The sequence below is a fragment of the Rhipicephalus sanguineus genome, chromosome 6, assembly GCF_013339695.2.
Source record: "Rhipicephalus sanguineus isolate Rsan-2018 chromosome 6, BIME_Rsan_1.4, whole genome shotgun sequence".
NCBI classification, from domain to species: domain Eukaryota; kingdom Metazoa; phylum Arthropoda; class Arachnida; order Ixodida; family Ixodidae; genus Rhipicephalus; species Rhipicephalus sanguineus.
Genome location: NC_051181.1, coordinates 78,446,498 through 78,468,351, shown reverse-complemented (window position 1 = coordinate 78,468,351; position 21,854 = coordinate 78,446,498). Strand labels below are relative to the sequence as shown.

General features: G+C 46.9%; 1 protein-coding gene across 2 annotated transcripts in view; it reads left to right on the top strand.

The window, feature by feature from the left end:
* The window catches only part of LOC119395923 (solute carrier family 26 member 6), a 275,825-nt gene that overhangs the window by 31,013 nt on the left and 222,958 nt on the right, over positions 1 to 21,854 (top strand). Inside the window, exon 1 of one of the 2 annotated variants that reach the window (XM_037662950.2) lies at positions 830 to 932. The exons of the other annotated variant lie outside the window; for it this stretch is intronic. Within the exon in view, the coding sequence (XP_037518878.1) occupies positions 902 to 932 (31 nt within the window). The 5' untranslated portion in view covers positions 830 to 901. Of the gene's footprint in view, positions 1 to 829; positions 933 to 21,854 lie in introns of those variants that run through there. 2 annotated transcript variants of the gene reach the window in all.

Below are 21,854 nucleotides of genomic sequence, written 5' to 3'. Positions count from 1 at the left end.
GGGTAACCAACCGAGACAAAGCTTGGTAAACCTTCCCGCCTTTCCCTTTCGTTTCTCTCTCTCCAAAATCCCCTTACCTAACGGAGGACTAGCCGATTGGTCAGCACTGGGATGTCTGCCAGCTATCGCACAGGACACTGACCTTCAGGGCGGCGTTATCAGTTACGTAAGAAAAAATCTTAGTAAACACGGGCATTTAAGCTGTCATTTAATCTATACGCTGTCAGTAGCGCATTGTTTAAGTTACACTTGACACATCCTGTTATGCGTCGAAAGAATACCGTCTAGATGCAGTCGTTATCGACTGTCATATCAGTTGACATGGCGAACCAATGTCGCCGTCTGTGTGGCTATAGCCAGCGCTCGCAAACCTTTTCTAGGTCAGCCCTCGCATTCCTCCGCAGGTTCGCCAGTGCGACGTGTTATATTCTCCCTCTCACCTGAGTTTGTCAGAAGTGACGTCACCACGCGGGACTGCCACTAATCAGGCGCGGGCGTTCACGGTCGGTATACGTTGATAAGCTATCTCGTGATACCTGTCTGTCGCAGTAAAGGTACAATAAAAAATAAGGTAAAAATAATGAGAGGATAAGCGCTGCCTAGAGAGACTATCGTGAAAGAGGGGCGAAACTATAATAAAGTAACCACGACACGATGCGAGAGAGGGTTCCGCCACGATCGTAAAGAAACGCGGAGTGCAGGACACCTGGCATTGCAGTTCGTGTCAATTGTGACACCTTTCCTGTCGCGTGAACATTTCGTACGGAGCGTATCACCTTTGCTGGTGGAGAGTACAAAGCGTGCCCGTTAGTGACTCCAGCTGAGAGGAATCAAGGTCTTTGGCTGAATCCGCATCGCCGGCTCCGCATCGCAGCAGCTCGCGTCTCGGAGTCTAGTAAGCATGGTGCACAGTGGAGTTTACGTCATACACGGTGAGTTTTTGCCTGGCTTGCGTTCTCGGCTACATCGAGACAATTGGAATAAGCGACAGGTGGTTGAGTTGGGTTTCGTTTGACTAGGTTAGAGGATGCGTTCATTCGCCAACAAGAGCGCGACAAGCGAAGAGAACAAATGATAGAACAAAGCAGTGAACAACGTGAAGCATGCAGGGGCTGCACCAGGATTTTTTAATCTGATTTATTTATTTATTTGTTTGTTTATCCAATACTGGGGACACTTAGTATAAGCAGGGAGTGCGACAAACGGTAGAGACACTGAATGCATTTGGAAAAACAACAAAACCGTAATAATACAAGATTGCCGTGTCGATTCCATTCGATTCCATACAATTCCATTCGGTCGTAGTGCGAAGAAAAAAGAATACATAAATGTGTTCATTCTTGCTAAGTAACGTGCTACTGCATAATATCTACTGTGGCGTGTAGTTTCGGTCAATAGTTTGTATAAACGTGGAGATTGGTCTAGGGATAAATCGCTAGTGTAAAGCAGTTAAGGGAATACCAGTCTCTGCTTGTGTCTTCTACGCTCGAATCGTTCGATGTCAATTTTCATCTGTTCGGTGGGGAAATCAGATCGTGAAAAGTTGTTAAATGTAGCTATGGCCGCCTTTCGCTGCACTCTCTCAAGGCTATTAATGTTAGTGTTTCTATACGGATCGCGTAATTATTAGGCCTTGTTTAAGGAAATAGGTCTAGTTACTGTGCGGGCACTCGCAACGCGTGAGTTCCTTCCGGGGCGGGGTGGGGGGGGGGGAGGGGGGGTGATGATACTTCGTCAAGACTGGTGGTCACTTCACCGTGTTGGCGACCAAAAAGTGTTCAGCTTGTGGTCACTTCACTACACCAAGCGCTTGATTGTATGTGCATTTCGAGGACTACTTCCCAGGTGTTATTCGAGCCGTGAAACAGTTGTCCCGCAGAAATTATGCTCCTTCCACGCATCACGTGGCTGCAGTTCTTGGAGAATAAGACGTGTTGTTAGGCGTTACCTTTTATTACTCATTCTGCAACGTGATCAAGCAGCTCGTGTGATCACTAGTCCGTACTCATGTGCAGTTTGAACGAACTGAAAAGAGAAATACAGCCAACAGGAATTTCTCCTCCCAGTAATTAGTTATTCATATTTTCGTAAGTTGCTAATGACGACTTTATTGCAATGAAGTAGAATACCATAACAATGAAACTCAAACATATGCGGTCACTCATGACTGCGAGAGAGAGAGAGATACGAAAAGGAAAGGCAGGGAGGTTAACCAAGCTTTGGCTCGGTTGGCTACCCTGCACTTGGGGTGGGGGAAGGGGAAATAATAGAAAAGAAAGGGTAAAGAAGAAAGAAGAAGAGTATGTAAGGGGTGGATGAACAGTTTGAAACTACACAACACGAACTCGCGCTGTTAGTTCACAGGCGCTCGTGAAGTCCTGTGGTCCTCAAGAAGCACAAGAGGGCTTTCGTGGCCTTGCGCATATGCGAGACCGTAGGCCAAGGTCCCAAGATCTTCTTTTCTGTCAGCGGTCTTGAGTCCAGATGACGGAGCTTGACTTCCATACTACGTCGTTGAGCTTGGTATGATGGGCAGTGGCATAGAATGTGTTCAAGCGTCTCCTCGCAGGCGCAAATGTTGCATGCCGCACTGCTGGCCATTCCAATGAGACTCGAATACGCATTCGTAAATGCCACGCCCAACCACATGCGGCACAGTAAAGTTGCATCGCGTCTTGAGAGCCCGGATGGCAAACGAAGTTGTAAATTTGGGTCAATTGAATACAGGCGCGCGTTGGAAAAACCCGGCGTATTCCATTGTAGAAGAGTGATACGGCGTGCGAGTGATTGTAGTCGCCACGCGGCATCTGTTCTCAAGAGTGGTATGGGTGTCCGCTGGTCTTGGTCATGAGCCGATCGTGCAGCTTCATCCGCGCGATCATTGCCGACAATTCCGCAATGACTCGGCAGCCATTGAAATATAATGTCATGTTCTTTCTCGAGTGCTTGGTGGTAGTCGTGCCTTATCTCGTACACGGATTGTTCGTGTAATCCGTGCCGTAAAGCAAACCGTAGTGTTTGTAAGGCTGACCTGGAGTCGCAAAAGATGGCCCATCGATTAGGTGGCTGCTGAAGGATGTACTTGACCGCACCTTGAAGCGCTGCGAGTTCTGCGGCTGTCGACGTCGTGATGTGCGAAAACTTGAACTGTAACAGTATGTCATCAGATGGAACAACCACCGCTCCGGTAGAGCTGTTGGAATTAGTGGAGCCATCGGTGTAAACATGCTTGCGGTCAATGTAGGTTTCTTCCAACAGACGCAAAGACAACTGCTTCAGGGCTAGCGGTGACATGCGTGCCTTCTTAACTGATTCCAGGAACCGATAAGCACACGTCAGGTTGATGGAGAGTCCACAACGCAGATGCCGGACGCATCGCAGGTTTGAAGCCAGGTGGTAATATGTCGTAGTGTTTTGTCACAATACCGCAGAATGAAGCATGGGGCCTCCGCGCTGGCAAACACGCTAAATGATGTGACGGTAGCCGTGACAAATGCCGTATGTACGTTCTCAGCGTCTCAACGATGATATGAGTTGCGACCGGCTGTTCTTGTGCAATAGCGATAGTTGCAACTGTCGATGAGCATCTTGGAAGGCCAAGACATGTCCGAAGTGCTTGGGCTTGCACGCTCTGTAGTGCACGGATGTTAGTCTTGCACGTGTTGGACAGGGCAGGAAGGCTGTACCGTAGAAATCCGAGAAAGAGGGCTGTATAAAGCTGCAGCATTGAATGCACGGATGGTCCCCATGATTTTCCGGCAACGAACTTAAATACGTTCTCAATGCATATGAGTTTTCTCTTCAGATGTGCGACATGGGGACTCCAGGTTAGGTCGCGATCCACGATGACACCTAGGAATCTATGGCAGCTCTTATAAGCAATTGAGTGGCCTTCGATGCACACTGGGTAGAAGCACATCGGTTTGCGTGTAAATGCCACTGCTGCACATTTTTCTGTAGCGATAGTCAAACCTTGCTGGCGAAGGTATGCAGATGTCAATGTTGCCGCCTTCTGTATTCTTGCGCGCACTTGAGGCCGTGTCACGCCGGACGCCCAGATGCAGATATCGTCAGCGTAGAGAGATATATTAGCCGTCTGTGGCAGCGTTTCGGTGAGCCCCATCAGAACTAGGTTGAAAAGAGTCGGGCTCAGCACGCCACCTTGTGGCACCCCACGACTTGTGAAATGCTTATTCGTAGGCCCATCTTCTGTTAGAACGAACATGGATCTCTTTGTGAGGTAGCTTCTTACCCATCGAAAGACGTGACCTCCAAGTTCTGCTGCTTCGAGAGCTTCGAGAACGGCCTCGTGGGTCACGTTGTCATAGGCACCTTTCACGTCTAACAGTGCTACCGACAGCCGCTTCTTAGCTTTCTGCTGCTGAACGGAGGTAACCAAGTCAATGACGCTATCGATTGAAGATCGACCCCGTCGAAAGCCAGCCATAGCATCCGGATAGATGTTATAATGTTCTAGGTACCATTCCATGCGTGTCAGCAGCATCCTCTCCATGACCTTGCCGACGCAGCTTGCTAGTGCGATGGGCCGGTATGATGCCAAATCCAGCGGAGACTTTCCAGGCTTCAAGAGAGGTACCAGGCGGCTGCACTTCACTCGTCGGGGACTTCGCCATCATGCCAAGATTGATTGAATATGTCCAGGAGACAGCGTTGTGCCTTCGGACCCAGGTGACGTAAGGCAGCATAGGTCACTCCATCTGGACCTGGGGACGACGAGCGCCTGCACGTGTTCAGTGCTGCATGAAGTTCTTCCATAGAGAATGGAACCTCCATTTGCTGATCTCGTGCAACCGGAACGTCATGTGGTAACAGGTCGGTCGGTATAGCGATGTCCCCAGCGATCTTGGCACAAAATTCACCGGAGACTTCAAGCTGTGAGCGACGTTGATGTAGTGCCAGCGCAGCGAAGGGATGACGTTGTTGCGAATGTGAGTGAATGCCTTGAAGAGTCCTCCATACGGGGGACAAAGGCTTGCGGGGATCTAGCGAGTCACAGAAGCTCTTCCATCGTTGTTCCTGAAGTTTGTGCATACGACGCTGGATTTTCTTCTGAATGCATCTGGATTCTCTGAGGTCATAGATGGATTTCGTGCGTCTATATCGTCTTTCGGCACGCCGGCGGATAGCTCGAAGTTGCTCCAACTCTTGGTCGAGTGCTGTACGTCTCGATGTTTTCAAACACATCTTCGTAGAAGTATCCATCGCATTACGAATCACTTCTTCAATTGATTCCGGCGGTTCGTGCATGCACTTGTCCTCCACGGACATCTGATACGCTTCCCAGTCAATTCGTCTTGAGTGTCCAGGAGAAGGAGAACCGCCCAGGCCTCTTACTGTCACGTACGTGGGAATATGGTCACTGCCGTGAGTTTCAATATCTGTGAACCATTGAACTTTCGTGACAATACTATGCGACACTAATGTCAAGTCCAGGCAGCTACTGTAAGCTACTCCTCGGAGATAAGTCGGGCTGCCGTCGTTCAGCACCTGAAGTCCGTGCTGTGATGCAAGATCAACAAGGCTCGTGCCTCTTCGATTTGTCCTGACGCTTCCCCACAGTGGATGATGGGCGTTAAAGTCGCCCATCAATATCCAAGGTGCTGGAGTCGTTGCGAAATATATCACTTAGGATCTGTTGATCAAGGCGACGCGACGGAGGTATATATGCGCCTATCAGTGTAAACGACAACTTCTTCTTTTTGACATGTAGACACACGTAATGATTTCCTTCGTTAGGCTCTACTCTTTGGTGAACATACGTGAGCTCTTTACGTATATACACAGCAACTTGACTTCGCTCAATGCATGACGAAGAAACAAATGTTTCATAGCCCGACAGTCGAGCTATTTTTGAAAAATGTGGTTCACAAATGACGATGATGGGGAACTTGTTCTCAAAAACGAACTGTCTAAATTCAGACATTTTTGACTGCAGACCTCTGGCGTTCCATTGAATTATGGAAGCACCCTTGACTTGCTCTCGGAAAGGCGGATGTGTTGTATGGTGTGCCATCTTGTTACTGCAAGCCGGCAAGTACTGGTTCGAGTGTGTCCAAGACTTGCAGTGCGCATTTAGCGGCAGGTATCTGCAGACTAGCCAGGAGAGTGCGGATAACACTCATCAGCGACCTCAGGACAGAAAAAACCTGGACCTCTTGGGCGGATAGACTGCCTGCTGTTGACGTAGCCGTTGTCGACTGTGGATGCTTTGGTTCCGTAGGTACGTGTGCCCGCGGTAAAGCAGGCCAATCACTGTCAGATGCTCTCTTTTGCGCCTCAGTGTCTTTCTGCACCTCTGGACGAATCACACCTGGCGGTGGGGGCGGGGGCGGTCGCTGTGGTCGTGGCGGTGGTGGCGGTGGCGGCGTATGTGAAGGCACATTTGGCAGATGACTGCTTTTTCTTTTCTTCGAGCACCGTCGTCGACGGGAACGCCGTCTTTGTACAACCGTTACTGCTTCCTTTCGTGAGGATCCATCCTTCACCATTTGCCTCAGAATGCTCCTCTCCTTCTTGAGTACTGGGCAGTCTTTCGATGAGGCGTCATGGTTTCCGCTGCAGTTGCTGCATTTTAGGAGAGTTGCATTGCAGGCCTCTGCTTTGTGGGGTTCGGCGCAACGTGGGCATGCTGGCTTGTTGCTACACACGCCACTAACATGGCCCAGTTTCAGACATTTATGGCACTGCAGAGGCCTTGGAATGTAGGGTCGGACAACGTGACGAAAGTGACCAACCTTCACATGCGATGGGATGCAATCGCCTCTGAAGATCACCTTGATGCAACGGGAGTTGCCAAGCCGACATACTTGCAATATGTCCGTGGCCTCAGTAGCTGGCTTTATCAGCACAGGAAGATCTGCATTCGGTATAGAAACGTCGACGTCATAAATGACGCCCGTCGTCGTGTCGCTATCCTGCGGGATGTAAGCACTGAGTCTGATGTCTCCAAGCTCCGTAACATTTCGCAAGGTATGTAGCGCAGCCGGGTGCTCAACGTCTATGGCCAAGATATTCTTCCGTGGGTTGAGTCTAATATCTTGTATCTCATTAGGCACGATGGCTTCGAGTCGTGCCGATATCACTTGCCTGTTTATGTTCTTCAGGTTGACCGAAGAGTCAACAGGAACAAAGAGTATGGTATAGCGTTTACGACTGCAGGCAGCCTTCACGGTAGAGATGCTAGCTGGCGAAGACGCACCGACCATTCGCCGTTTAGCTTTGCGCTTCACTGCAGGGATGAAATTGTCGTCGCTGTCTTCACTACTCGCCGTGTACAGTTCAGTGCTGTCACTGGTGGTGTCGTCATCTCGGCTGTTGCGCTTCCTTGAGGTTGACGTCGAAGGCGGCGCCAAGTCCGGACTGCGTACGGTGGGGTCTGGATCCATCGCTGCACGCAGGAGAGCGATGATCCCCGGAAATTGTGAAAATTCACAAATATAATGCCAAACGAAATGAGCAGCGTTCAGCAAGGTAAACACTTCGTCGTCGTCCTGTACTCTACTCTCTTGAAACACTGACACTCTCAGAACGAGGACCTTACTATTGTTGTTGTTGTTGTTTTGTTGTTGTTGTTGTTGATACTTCCAGTATAAGATAACTAAAGTGAGCGGTTTAACTGCCGGTGACGACACACACATCTATAATGACGGATCCATCCTGCCGAACAGCCCAACCGGAGCAGCCGTGATACCAGGGCTCGCTGCGACGATTAAATTAAAGATCTCTCACGCAACAACATCGACGGCAGCAGAACTGGCAGCCCTTCGTACCACGTTACAATTCGTCATTGACCAACCGACACACGAGTGGACTATTTTCTGCGACTCTAAGGCGGCACTGCAGTCCCTACTGTCAGCCTTGCGCCATGGACCACACCTGGTACTGGAGACTGCAGATGTCTCCAGTACCAGTACCACCTAATTGAGAAAGGACATCAATTGGTCACTTCTCATTGGTTACCTAGTCACTACGGAATCATCGGCAGTGAACGGGCCTTTCAGACCATGAACTACTCCTACCGCTCTCTAGGAGTGACGCTGCACGGAAGCTCCTCTTGCTTGCTCGCCAACGCACCGCGTCACAACGGAATGAGCCGCACTTCAAGCATGCCCGATTGCACTCATTTGACCCCGCCTTAAGTCTTCAAGTCCCAGCGAGGCGTCGCCGAGTAGATGCAACCCTTTTGTGCAGGCTATGGTTGGGCGTTGCGTTTACCAACGCTTATGCGCTCCGCATTGTGATGGCCGACACCGTAGCCTGTGAACGCTGTGGCAATAAAGAAACAATTGGACATATCTTTTGCGAGTGCCCACAGTACAGCGCACAGCGATTATCCATTTGCAACGCCCCGAACAAGTTGGATGAGCGACCTTTGTCGAAGGAAAGAACTTTGCGTCGTCGACGGGACACAACGTCGCAGAAGAAGGAACTGCAAGCGCTGCTGGCATCGTGCGATCGACTGGCCTTTCTGAACGACTGTAACCAGAGCGCCCTTTCTGTGTGTGTTGTTTTTTATCCTGCGTGTGTGTATGCGCGTTTTTTTTTTCTCTCTCTCTCTCTACATTCCCTTTCTTGCCCTTATTTCCCCTCCCCGTGCAGGGTAGCAAACCGGATGCCAATATCTGGTTTACCTCTGAGTCTGCTTTCTCATCATCATCATCTCTCTCTCTATCTTGCTGTCGTTGACAAAAGACTTGGCTCGTCTGTAGGAGAGAATGGCCCCAACTGAGAAGGATCAATCCATAAATAAAAGAAATTTTATTATTATTATTCAATGTTTTTATTTATAAATACTGTGGTTTAAGGTAGACCATAGCAGAGTAGTACATATAGATAAGGTACACTTGGGAAAAAAAGAGAATAAAAAACGATGGAAAGGCAGTTTTAACAGGATACGAAACACTTCAAATCAAATGTCCTTCAATGAATACCAAAGACTTTCTTACGTTACAGCCTCGTTAGACAGGGTATTCGAATCGTTTACTCCGCGAGAAAAGAAAAAAAAAATATTTAAAGGAATAAAGTTGTTACCAACCAAAATACAATATTACAAGATGAATACAAGATGATACACAGGAATACTTGTGACGCTCAAAAAGAAGAAAGAACTGAAAAAAAAAGAAAAACAAGACACTCAAAAGGTATTACGACGTCAACAAACTGCACTATTGCGCGGCACACTCAAATGCAATGCTTTACTAAACGCGGGATATGAGAAAATGTTGAACTTAGGTACCTTTTGAGCGCGGACTAAAACACTGTAACACTTTTTTTTTCGTGTATAGCAAGTAGATGGTGGAAATTCGAATGAAAATATGGGTTAGGGGTTTGCGGAGATACTCCGCCTTTTCCCCAAATCGCGCGATCTGTAAGCTTTTGCAGTTGACCTTCCCCAAAGAAAGAAAAAAAGCTTCTCGTTGATTATTGCAAATTACGCGCGCACGTGCACACACGCACACACACACACGCACACACACACACACGCACGCACGCACACACACACACGCGCAAACACACACACACACGCAAACACAAACACACACACACACACACACCCGGTCGTCCAGTTTATACTGCGGGCGACGCAACCACAGGTGCGAACCAGCGACTTTCGTTATAAACAAGCCAATCAAACGCTGCACCTGGTTACACGAAATTCTTTTCTATATATATATATATATATATATATATATATATATATATATATATATATATATATATATATATATATATATATATATATATATATATATATATATATATATATATATATATGTATATATCTTTTAAAGCGAATAGCATTGCCTGCTATATCTGTCTGGCAGCAGGTTTTGTTTCAGCCACTAACACACGGCCATGAGGAAAACAAGTACACGTGTCAATATACGCACAAAGAAATGGGCAGCATTATACTATGCCACACAAAACATTTATTATGCGCAAATAAACCCTTTGTTTTTCATCTACTATCACTTGCCGCTGCTCAAATGATCAACTTTTTCAACGATATATTCTTACTAACCAGCTACGCATTCAGGACCCTTGAAGCAGAAGTGACCTTTACAGTTGTGAGTACCTCTCTGGCCGACCGATTTCCGTCGCTTACCTGTGCGCGTGCTCATCGCACAGCACACCTAGCTTCTCGGTAGTGCACTTGCGTAACATTGTGAAGTGAACGCATAGGCAAATTGCTGCTCATTCCATTTTAAGTGCGGAGCCCTTTAGGGGCCCGGACTGTCGTATGTTGTCGTATGCTGTCATCGTATGCTGTCACCGTATGCTGTCGTAGCTTGGCGTAACGCAGGCAAAAATACGTATAAAAAATGAAAAAAGAACGAGGAAGCAAGCCAGAGATAGAGAGAGGAAGAATGAAAAAAAAACAACAAGAAAGATAGAGCAAGAAAGAGAAAGAACTAGATAAAGAGAGAGTAAAAAAATAATTAAAAATAAAGAGAGAAGAACGACAGAAAAAAAAACGAAAAAGAGAAAAAGAAAGAAAGAGACGAGGAAAGAAAGAGAAAACCGAAGAGAAACAAAGAAGGCTGCCCACCTCCGCACTTCCTTCAGGCTTGGAACACCTAGTGTGACTAGCTGTCTTAATATTTTTCATTGAGCTCGGACCTGTAGCGCTTAACTTCAGCGGTTTTCATGCAGGTTTTATGCAAAGGCGCGATGCCACGTATTGCTGCCCAGTGCGACATTTTTCTTTCTTTTTTGTTTTCAGAATACGAGACGTTGCTAGCGCGAGACGAGAGGCTATTTTATTATCGTCGAGAGGAGGCTTCCCTTTGATCCCCCTCGGATTCGCTTTATTGAAGTACATCTGTAATGGTTTGTGCATGCACGCAAATAAATATTATGATTTGGTTCAAAATACATTGAAGTTAAGCGGTATTATCTAAACTGATGGCCACGCTCGTTCCACTCCATCGCTGCCTCAATGCGTCATATTTTTCAGGTATGGATGACAGATTATGTCAGTGGTTCTCAAATGGGGGTCCGCGAAACCATTTTTGGGAGTCCGCAAAAGTCATCCTCAAAAAAAAAAAAGCCGGCAGATCCCACGCATTGTGGGAATCGATGTAATGCCAAGCAGCCAGCAAAGAGCTGCATACATCGTCTTGTACTTCGTTTAGCAAAATGCGTGTCATGGTTTTCATGTTAACTCCTATTATTTATGTTCGTCACACAGTAACGTCGCGCAATACCAACTTCGGGGTAGATCAAGCTAGCGAAACGGCCGCCAGCGCACCATGAGCGTGGCACGTGTCATGCTGTACATGACATGCGTGTCATGATTTTCGTGTTAACTTGTGTTATTTATGCTCGTCACACAGTCACGTCGCAAGATACCAATTTCGGGGTAGTTCAAGCTAGCGAAACGGCCGCCAGCGCCCCGTGAGCGTGGTACGTAAGTCATGCTGTACATGACATGCGTGTCATGATTTTCATGTTAACTCGGGTTATTTATGTTCGTTACACAGTCACGTCGCGCAATACCAATTTCGGGGTAGATCAAGCTAGCGAAACGACCGCCAGCGCCCCATGAGCGTGGCACGTAAGTCATGCTGTACATGACATGGTTATCATGATTTTCGTGTTAACACGTGTTATTTATGCTCGTCACACAGTCACGTCGCAAGATACCAATTTCGGTGTAGATCAAGCTAGCGAAACGACCGCCAGCGCCCCATGAGCGTGGTACGTAAGTCATGCTGTACATGACATGCGTATCATGATTTTCATGTTAACTCGGGTTATTTATGTTCGTTACACAGTCACGTCGCGCAATACCAATTTCGGGGTAGTTCAAGCTAGCGAAACGGCCGCCAGCGCACCATGAGCGTGGCATAAAAATTATGCTGTACATGACATGCGTGTCATGATTTTCACGTTATGACTTGTCATTTATGTTTGTCATACAGTCATGTTACGCCATACCAACTTTGGTGCACATTCGATTAACCAAGCGACCAGGAGAGCACAAAGTCGTAGGCGGCTAGATAGATAGATAGATAGATAGATAGATAGATAGATAGATAGATAGATAGATAGATAGATAGATAGATAGATAGATAGATAGATAGATAGATAGATAGATAGATAGATAGATAGATAGATAGATAGATAGATAGATAGATAGATACGCTCAAAGTCGCAGAAGTTCGCTAAGAAATGCTTCGCATTTAAAATATTAAAAAAAATGTCACAGCTTCGCCGCAACGGCGAAGCAATGATTGCGATAGCAATAAATTGTAATGTAACGCGAAGAACGGAAAGCAGCTCGAAATTGCCAGCGCGTCGCTCGAGCATAAAGGGCGCACGAAAAGAACGCACACGGGACGAGCGCGAACTAATGCGTCACAGCTCGACACTCGAAGCGCACTGCTCAAACATAAAGCAGGACGCACGAAACAAACGAACAGGTACACACAAGACGAGCGCGAACTAATTGTCACAGTTGTTACTTATTTCTGTTCGAACAGCGCGCTCCTTTCGCAAACGTGGCCGCTGCAGCGAGCGAAGCAAAGCACCCCACCGGCCGCCCCTTCTTTCCTTGAGATAAGCGCACGAAAGCGACGACGCCCTGTAGAGCGAACAGCAACGGCGTTCGCAGGGGCGGGGCGACGATCTTTAAAGCGCGCAACACGCACGCACGTCGCGCCATCTATGTGGCCACTAAGAAAGCATGCTGAATTACATGGTATATATAAATAGCTCGCCGTTAACAGGCTGAGAGACGGTGCTGTCGTGGCCTAGCGTCTAACGCGGCGGGCTGCAAAGCGAGAGGTCGCCCGTTCGATTCCGCGCGTCGGAAAGAATTTCTTAATTATTTTTCTTCGTGGCCTTTCTATATATATACTAGAGATGTGCACGAGCTCCGGGTAGCCCGAAAGCCCGAGCCCGACCCGGCCCGCGGGCCGGGATCGGACGGGCCGACGTACTTTCACCCCGGGCCGGGCTCAGGCTCGGTCTACTTGGAGTTTTATTGGGCCGGGCTCGGGCCCTGCACAAAGCCCGACTCAAGCCCGCAATATGTAGAATGAGCGAAATTTGTTTTCCAGCACGCACGCAGCGCCTTTTGCGCGACCGCCCTTTATCGCTTTTCCTTTCCATTCGCTACTTTAAACAAAAGGGGAGCAGGTAAAGCACTGCCTCTGTTGCACTCCGACAAACACAGAAGTAACACTACCTCAGCTAGTGACGGCGCCACGCGACTCAACGCGTTAGATTTAAGGCCAAATCCCATGAGTGAAAATGCACGCGACAGCGACCCGACGTAGATGGCCTTCGTGCAAGCTGACGCTTGTACAGGCATACCCCATACACGTGGATGCTTCGGCGAACGAACTCCATTGTTGCTGGCATGAGGCCGTCTACTTGTATAGCAAAAGTGCCGCGCTGTCGCAGGTATGCAATGCAAATAAAATATTTGTTGCGTGTTGGTACGTAAAACGTTTACCGTTGTCTCGCAGTATTTTTTATATGCACGTGCATAATTATTGCGTTATTTGTTGGTGTACAGCTGATGTGCTTAGTGCGCAACGAATCTTCAAAAAACCGGGCCGGGCCGGGCCTGGGATTGTGTTTTCATACGTCGGGCAGGGCCGGGCGGGCTCACAGCCCTATGCCGTCGGGCTCGGGCGGGCCTTCGACAAAGTCAGCGGGCCCGGGCCGGGCTCGGGCTTGGAAATACGGCCCGCGCACGGCTCTAATATATACATACTTATACATATACGGTGAATGACGGCGACGGGGGCGGACATTTTCCAGCCGAGACTGTCCATATAATTGCTATCGCAAAAAAAAAACACTTTTTCTTTTTGGAGGCACACTGTGTCCCATGACAACAGCCCCTTCTAATTTTTATTGTGTATGCTTCTCCGCATAGCGTTCTTGCATTGCGGGGGAGCTGACTTATGTTTTCCTTTTTCCATGAGCTGGCTGTAAAGCTTTTGTTGCAGTTTTCTACGACGTATGCACGCGAGCATGCTTTTTTTTCCAGGCTTGCATACTTGAAGATCAAAGATAGCTAGAAACAGGTTGAATGCGGCTGCAGACCGCACAACTTACTGACAATCTGCTGAGATCGAATTGGCGTGGCACTTTAGTTTGACCATTCTTTGCCAGGGAGAAATAAAAGGCGCTTATTTCACGCTGCTTCTTGTGTTAATTTATGACCCCCCCTCCCCTATTTATCGCTCGCTGCAAGGCTCGCTTCATCACTTTCCCCAGTCCACAAGGGTCCCCGAAACATCCATGGCTGGGAACCACTGGATTAGGCAATGGGACGATTACAGCTATCTCGTTTGTATTATCAATCACTTAAGAGTAAGAGGAGCTTTACAAGTCAACGTATACGGCAGGTAGTTGTCGGCTTATCAGACTAGCGGAATCGATGCCAAGAGAAAATAACTGAGGTCAAAGGTTATGAGAAATTCGCTGGGGCGATAAGCCGATCACGTTTGCAGGCCCACATTCGAGCCTACTGACGCCGAATAGAAGTAAATGTACATTGCTGTCACAAGGAATTCGTTCTGAGAAATAAAGTAGGCTGTGCAATTATGATGCATGGCGCAACAATTTATCATGACGATTTATATGAAGGACTGGTTGTAGCCGTGCAGCGATATGCTACACTTAATATGTAAGTTTTTTTTGGGTCGTGCCACCGAGTGGTACTTCCACAGTATTTAAGGAGTGTACAGCGTTGCAAGATTTTTTTGTGTTGTGTTTTTGTTATTTGTACCAACGGTTTTCATATAGCGAGGCTCTTCAGTAGCCAAGGTTTGCATTGCGATTCCCGGATAATATACGACAAAATGTTGGCGTAATTCCATCCTCCCTGTTTTCTCAGATGTGAAGGCCCTGACTGCACGGTTGACGTAGTGCTCGAATAACTCATCATTGTTTACTGTTCCTGACGGCGCACTGACATCACCCGCGGCTCCGTTTAACTTGGCAGGAGTTCCATTTCGATAAACTGCCTCTCATATAAGCGCTCACGATTGCGCATTTGTTTCGCGGATGTGCGTGGAGTGCCGGATGCAGCGATTGGGGATGTGTATTGCAACACAGAGGAACGGATCTGGCAACAATATCGTCAGTGTCACTGGAGGCCATGGTTGCTACGAAGTTGCTATGCATTCTTAAGTTATTGCGCTCGATAGACGCGAGTGCCGAAACAAAAAGTCGGTGTAATATGGCGATAAATTGCGCAAGCAGTGCACAACATTCCTTAATGTACGTTCTAGAGCTGTGTGCGTGTTTCAGGCGGCCAAGGGTTGCCTCGAAACACAGACACTACTGTCCCGCATACCTGAATATAAAAACTCACAGGGTCCCTTATCCATTTGGCTAAGACAATTCGAAGGTGAAAGCCGCCATCTTTTTTTTTTTTCAGTCGATGTATTGATCCTCCCCCGTCCCCCTCCGAGATTTCTCGGCACCTAACGTGCTTTTGGCGCAGCCTCCAGGATCGGAGGCTTTCCAAGCTTTCTGCCCCTCACCTGGTTTTGCACTGCCTCCGTGATCGGCCCACCTTTGACCAAGCGACGATGTCATATGCGATGACGTCACCATGTGGCGTTTCTTAATGTGACATCATAGTGACGTTTTGATGACGTCACAATTTTTTAGATATGTGACGCATGTGGTGACGTCAGCACATGATGAGGATTCGTTGCATCATTCGTGTTGACGCAGACGCCGAGTGTCAATTTTTGCGTTTGGCGAGGCATGTAAGGCTTTTGCCTTTATGTATTAGATATAGCTTCTGAACTCTGTGTACACTTGACGCGCGGCGTTGCACTCCTGCCGACAACCGATGCGATTTATCGAACGAGTCAGTCGGCTAACTGAGATTAGTAACGGTACTTTTCGCGTTTCGTGTGGAAATACTGCGGCGTAACAGAACGAATAAGTGACGTACTGTTCCGTTTCCGGTGTGTTGGTAAACGCATATTAACAAACCTTTAGGCACAGAACCATGACGCCATGAAGCGCGTTCTTTTGTTCCTTTTCTGTTTGCAATGTAATGCCTACTTACGTGATTAATCACTCAATTAATCAACCAATAATTTATTTAACATGTGATGAAACAATAAAACACGCAAGTTTGGGCAAGTTTGTAAGACGTGTCAATAATGCTGCACAGCGCCTATGACGGCGCAATCAGAAACAATGTTCAAGTATCGGCGCGCGCACACAGCAAAAATAAAAGAACCAGTAATAATATTAAACCTCTAAAGGCCTGCTTTGAAGGCCATAGCACAAAGGGATAGGGGTGGAAGGGTTCTAAATACACCGCATAAGAAAGAAACTGGTTTATTGTAATCTTCGCTGCAATACAGATATGCATTGCGGAACAGCACTCGGCATGTGACAATTAAAATTGAAAAAAATACAAGAAAAGCGCAGGCTTAAAGGAAGCAGCTGGCATTATAATTAAGCGGGTGGCGTGAAATCTCCCAGGTGATTGAGGGTCATTGAAAAGAGAAAGGCTGGAATTAGGAGGATCCGTGGCTTGAGGTCACACCGGTCGATCGGGGCCATCGGCCAGTCTGGTCCCCGTCCAGGCTCACGGACCAGTCTGGTATCCAGTTCTGGCGTTTACGCAGTGCCTTTGTCATCGTCGAGGTTCTCACAAACTATATTTAATAACGTCACGTTGTTTGCGCAATTCTTTTGCTTTCCTCCACCGCAATACTTTCTGCTTGCTTCGCCGCAGCACATTGTTTCGCTGCGATGGAACCCACGTAAGAGTTGTCCAATGGGCACACGCAGAAAACGTAATTCATTGCCACAGTATCTCTCATAAAGCGATGTACAAGTTTAAAAAATAGCTACATATGAAAAATTAGCGCAGGACCAACTCGGGTTATCTATGTATGTGCGCGAATGCTCTCAGGTGGCAATTAAACGGATGCACTAGTGCTGTTATAACACCGGATAGCTATATTGGCCCTCATTAGCCAACATAAGGCAACACTGGCTGTCATTTTCCAATAGCAAGCCAATAACACATAGTGGCAATCATTTAGCCATATTTAGCCAACAAAAGCGAATATAATTCAATGCTAACACGGAAGAATGCTAATTGTCGTATTATGTAAGAAAATACGTTAGCAGCACGAACGAACCCCTCGTCGTCTACCGGTCACTGCACGTACGATCAAGTATTGACCAGAATATAAAACATAAAGTCGCAGTTATTACGCGCTGTAGTACACTAAGACAAGGAATCACACGAGCGATGCGAAATTTAACAGATATAGTTGATTAAAAGTAACTGCTTTTAAAGGGCCCTGCAACACATTTTCAGCGTATAATCAGAAAACGCCGACGATCGGTAGTCGCGGCTCTTGAGAAAACCCGAGCCGAACGTTAAAGCGCAGCACGCGGCCTGGAATTTACAATTAATTTTCAAAGTCAGCTGGAAATCGTTCCCTCTTTTTTTCTACAAATGATGCCATATGCTAAAAATAACCGCGCCAAATACCCAGTTTCACGACCATTGTCTGGTTTGAGCATTGTGGGCTGCATAGTTACCGATACCGCCACGTGCCCGCGCTCGCGATCGCAGTGAAAGTAAGCAGCGCATTCGAAGGAACAAAAAAAAAGAAAAAGTGCTCAGGGTCATGACGCGCGCCTGACGTGGCTTCTTCTCCCTCGTGCCATCCCTCCCTTCTTAGCTTCCAGCGCGCTCGTCGGCGCGAGAGAAGTCAGAAAGCAATTACAGCGTGCGACAAATCTCTGTAACTCCGCTCGTGCTTGAAAGATTCTAAAAATTTTTGCGGTGCTCGATTCCTGAGGCAATAAACTCCTTCGGTGAAGCCATTCGATGGTGACTTTGCAAAGTGTTGCAGGGCCCCCTTAAAGGGACACTAAAGAGCAAAACGATTTTTCTCGCATTAGTAAAGTAGTCTTCCACGATACCAAAAACACCGCGCTTGCTGCGAGAAGACGCTAATTAAGCGAGAAAACGCGCAAAAAGAAAATACAGGTGGCGACGCCACCTTGGAATTCCCGCACCATTTGCAGTGACGTCACATATTTTTGACGGCGCCTGCTTGGGCCTACGTACTTCCTAATCGGTTAAATAGAAGAACATTGTCCTCTGAGGAGCCCAGAGACTTGACATAACGAGTTTGTGGAAATTTCGTCGAGCCAGTGGCGCCAAAATACGTTAAATGCTCTTTGAAACCTTTTACGTCACGAATTACAAAGTTCGGCGCGAAATTTAAAAATGAAACTTTGAACCTGGTTTTCTCCTCTAATAATAAACCTATGGTGGTGAAATAAATTACACAAGAGTTCTCCGAGCACACTTTATCAATCTAAACCAATTCATTGTTTCTCTTTAGTGTCCCTTTAAAGCTAAGGGGTTGTGGTCAACCAGTGTGCGTAAGACACCTCCCCATTGGCGGACAACAGCTTCGCTTGAATGTACAGGTTACAGTGAACGGAACTCTTCAAGGTTTTGGGGGCGAAGTTCCGTTACTTTTCGTTATGTTTTCACAGTTCATCTCGTCATCCACATTTTCACCGGCATCGGGGAATACAGACAACACGGCGAGTCCGAAGCACCGCACATTTAAAATTGTCTCTTTTTCAGGCCACATTGGGGGTAATACAATGATTCATATTTTCAATTCTCCCCAAAGGTGGGAAGCAACGAACGTAGTTAAAGCCATCGTTTATAGAGCCTGTTGTTACAGAAATAGTTCTAGAAACGTTGGTTTAAGAAGCATCGGCCTTCATGTTTCGTTTTCATTTTTTTTTCTCTTCGTTTATTGTTTCGTTGTTGTTCAGCGTAGTAACTTATGCAACAAAGAATTTTTCTTGGAAGTTCAAAAATATTTGTGAAATTCTGTTCCTCTGGCAAGGCTTCCCGCTAGACCGTTACCTTTACATTGCAGAATTATGCTCTTGACCTTTCACCGTCTCTGCTATCTTTCCCGCTCACGCTTAATAAGCGAATAATAACGAACATGCAATTCGCCGACAGTTTGTGACTAACTGGCGTAATAGGCCTCTTTAATATGTGCGCGATACCACACACCGTTCCGCGATAAAAAAAAAAGAAAAACTCTTTAAGATTAGCGGAACAGTTTGCTTAAGGACTCTATAAAAAAAAAATGGTGCAGTGGCCACTAGACAGAACGACGTTCACGAGGAAGGCAAGGTAATAGTACCCAATGTTGCCTGCAGTGCGAAAAGGGCTTATTTATCTAAAGTTGGACATAAACTGCACAAAACGAGCGAAGAAAGCAAGGTAAGTCAATAAAAAGAACTGTCACAGTTGAGCGCGCATTCTTTTTGGACACGTACGATATAAATTATAGTGGACGGTAATAAACGCACAGGGTCATCATTCTTGTCACGCGTTATCGCTTACGTGCAGATGCAAGTCATTCGGGAGCCTCATAATTTGAGACGACTACGGGGGGGGGGTGTCACGGCTGTATATGCATATGATCGCGTGACGATTTTTATCACCCCACATTCCAGAGCGCGAAAGCAATTAGGAAGCTTGACGAAGCTAAAGAGGATGCTAAAAAGAAAAAGAATTTGAGCTATATTCCTAAATTACCCTTCCTCAGCGTTGCCAAAAAAAGCACCCATAATCGAGAGGCCTAATATAATCGACACGCGTCGTGGTAACTTAGCTGCTATGGCGTTCAGCTGCTAGGCTCGAGGACGTGGGTACGATTCCCGACTTAAATGGGGGAGCAATGCTGAAAAACCTGTTTTTCGATATGCTCTGTGCGCGCGATGAACGTCAATTTCATGATTTCATTTTTAATGGGAATATGGGATATGAGGAGATCAACTTAGCTCTGTCGTTTCAGGCTTTTTACGAAATAATTCTTGCATTATCATTGTGTCATTATTCAAATAAATGTCGGAATTGCCAGTATTTATACTGCAATAATGTTTGTCACTAAATCGATGATTATTTACTTTCATTTGCTGGCGCTGTTTTTTAATCATAAAACGTTCCACTACAGCGCTTCCTGATTAATCAATGAATAAATATTTAAGTATTAATTTAACTATTTAGTTAGTTAGTTAGTTAGTTAGTTAGTTAGTTAGTTAGTTAGTTAGTTAGTTAGTTAGTTAGTTAGTTAGTTAGTTAGTTAGTTAGTTAGTTAGTTAGTTAGTTAGTTAGTTAGTTAGTTAGTTAGTTAGTTAGTTAGTTAGTTAGTCCTGAGAGTGCCTGTCAACAGTTGTAGGCCGTAGTAACGGTGCATTTTTGCTATGCAAGAGTATAAAAAAACACGAAACAGAAGACCAGAAAAAACAGGGGTACAGGATGCAGCGAACGATTGAATTTAAGCAGAAATATCAGACAAAGAGCCAGTAAAAGAGCTGAGAACGTGAAGGTCACAACGCAAAGTGAGCTTCACATTTTCTTTGCCAAGCCATTTACGTGCGAGCGGGGGTGTGTGTGTGTGTGTGTGTGTGTGTGTGTGTGTGTGTGTGCGTGTGTGTATGTACGTGCGTGCGTGCGTGCGTGCGTGCGTGCGTGCGCGCGCGTGTGTGTGTGTGTGTGTCTGTGTGTGTGTGTGTGTGTGTGTGTGTGTGTGTGTGTGCGTGTGTGTGTGTGTGTGTGTGTGTGTGTGTGTGTGTGTGTGTGTGTGTGTGTGTGTGTGTGTGTGTGGTGTGTGTGTGTGTGTGTGTGTGTGTGTGTGTGTCCTCAACAGTGTTTTGTGCGCTTCTGGATCAATATCATGCATCATGTCATGCATCAATAACACGGATGCTGACGATGAATCAATTATTAATTGAGCCCAAAATATACTGGTGGCGCACACGACAGGAGGCTTTCCTTCGACGATGGCACACACCTTTCTTTAAAGCAAGGAAAGCACAGCTGGAGTTTCCTGTAGTCTCGTACTAGCAGAGCTCCCGCTCGAGTATGCATGCATGTATACGCGACAGTTTCCAATATGTGAACAGTTTGATAAAGTTTATTGTGAGTTTAATTTGTGTGCTTTTCGATATACGGAGATTAATCAGTCTTTTAGTGTTCATCTGTGAAATACTGTGTTTACTTGTTTGTTTTGTTTGTTTATGTACAAGAGACATGTACCATAAAACTTCCCCTTTTGTGCGTGACGCTTTTTATTGTCTTCTCTTTTTTTTCGTACCTTTCACGGAAGCTGTCGGTGATACTGAGGGGATGCATAGGGGCTACCTGGCGCCCTCTGGCCAGTGCACAGCGTCTATACGGGCAAGGTGTAAGGTGCGAGCTGCGACGCCTGATGGCGCAAATGAGGAAAGGAGGCGATGACCCGGCAAGCCGTCAGCAAGCGTAACGCCGCCACCGACCAGAACACACCGGTCTCTGCCGCTCACAGCGCAATGTGCCGCGGTCTCGTGCAACGTGTGTATTCACGTGCGGCCCGCAAACAGCGGCGCGTCACGCGACGTTGCAAAGAAGCCCTCTCTCAGATGATAACAACTGGGTGAGAGATTACAGCACGGACAACGCAACACGCATATCGTAAAATGCACAGCTGGCGCCACTTTCACTCCACTGTGAAGAGATCTTGCGGCTTTTTTATGCGGTGCCGCAGATAGCCTCTGTCCAATGGGTGAGGAGGACAGGACTGGTTAAGGCGGCCAACATTGTGTCATCCTTTGTTCTTCGTTGCACTTGACGTTGTCGTCACGCGTGCGTATGCAATGCGATATACGGAATGGGTCGCAAAGCGCGCGCTTGTTATTACCTTTTGTACCAGGCTACCTCCTTTAGCGGTGATTGGCTCTTTATATCCGTGTTATGTGGCATACGGCTACTCCGTGCGTCTGGATAGAAGGCGTAT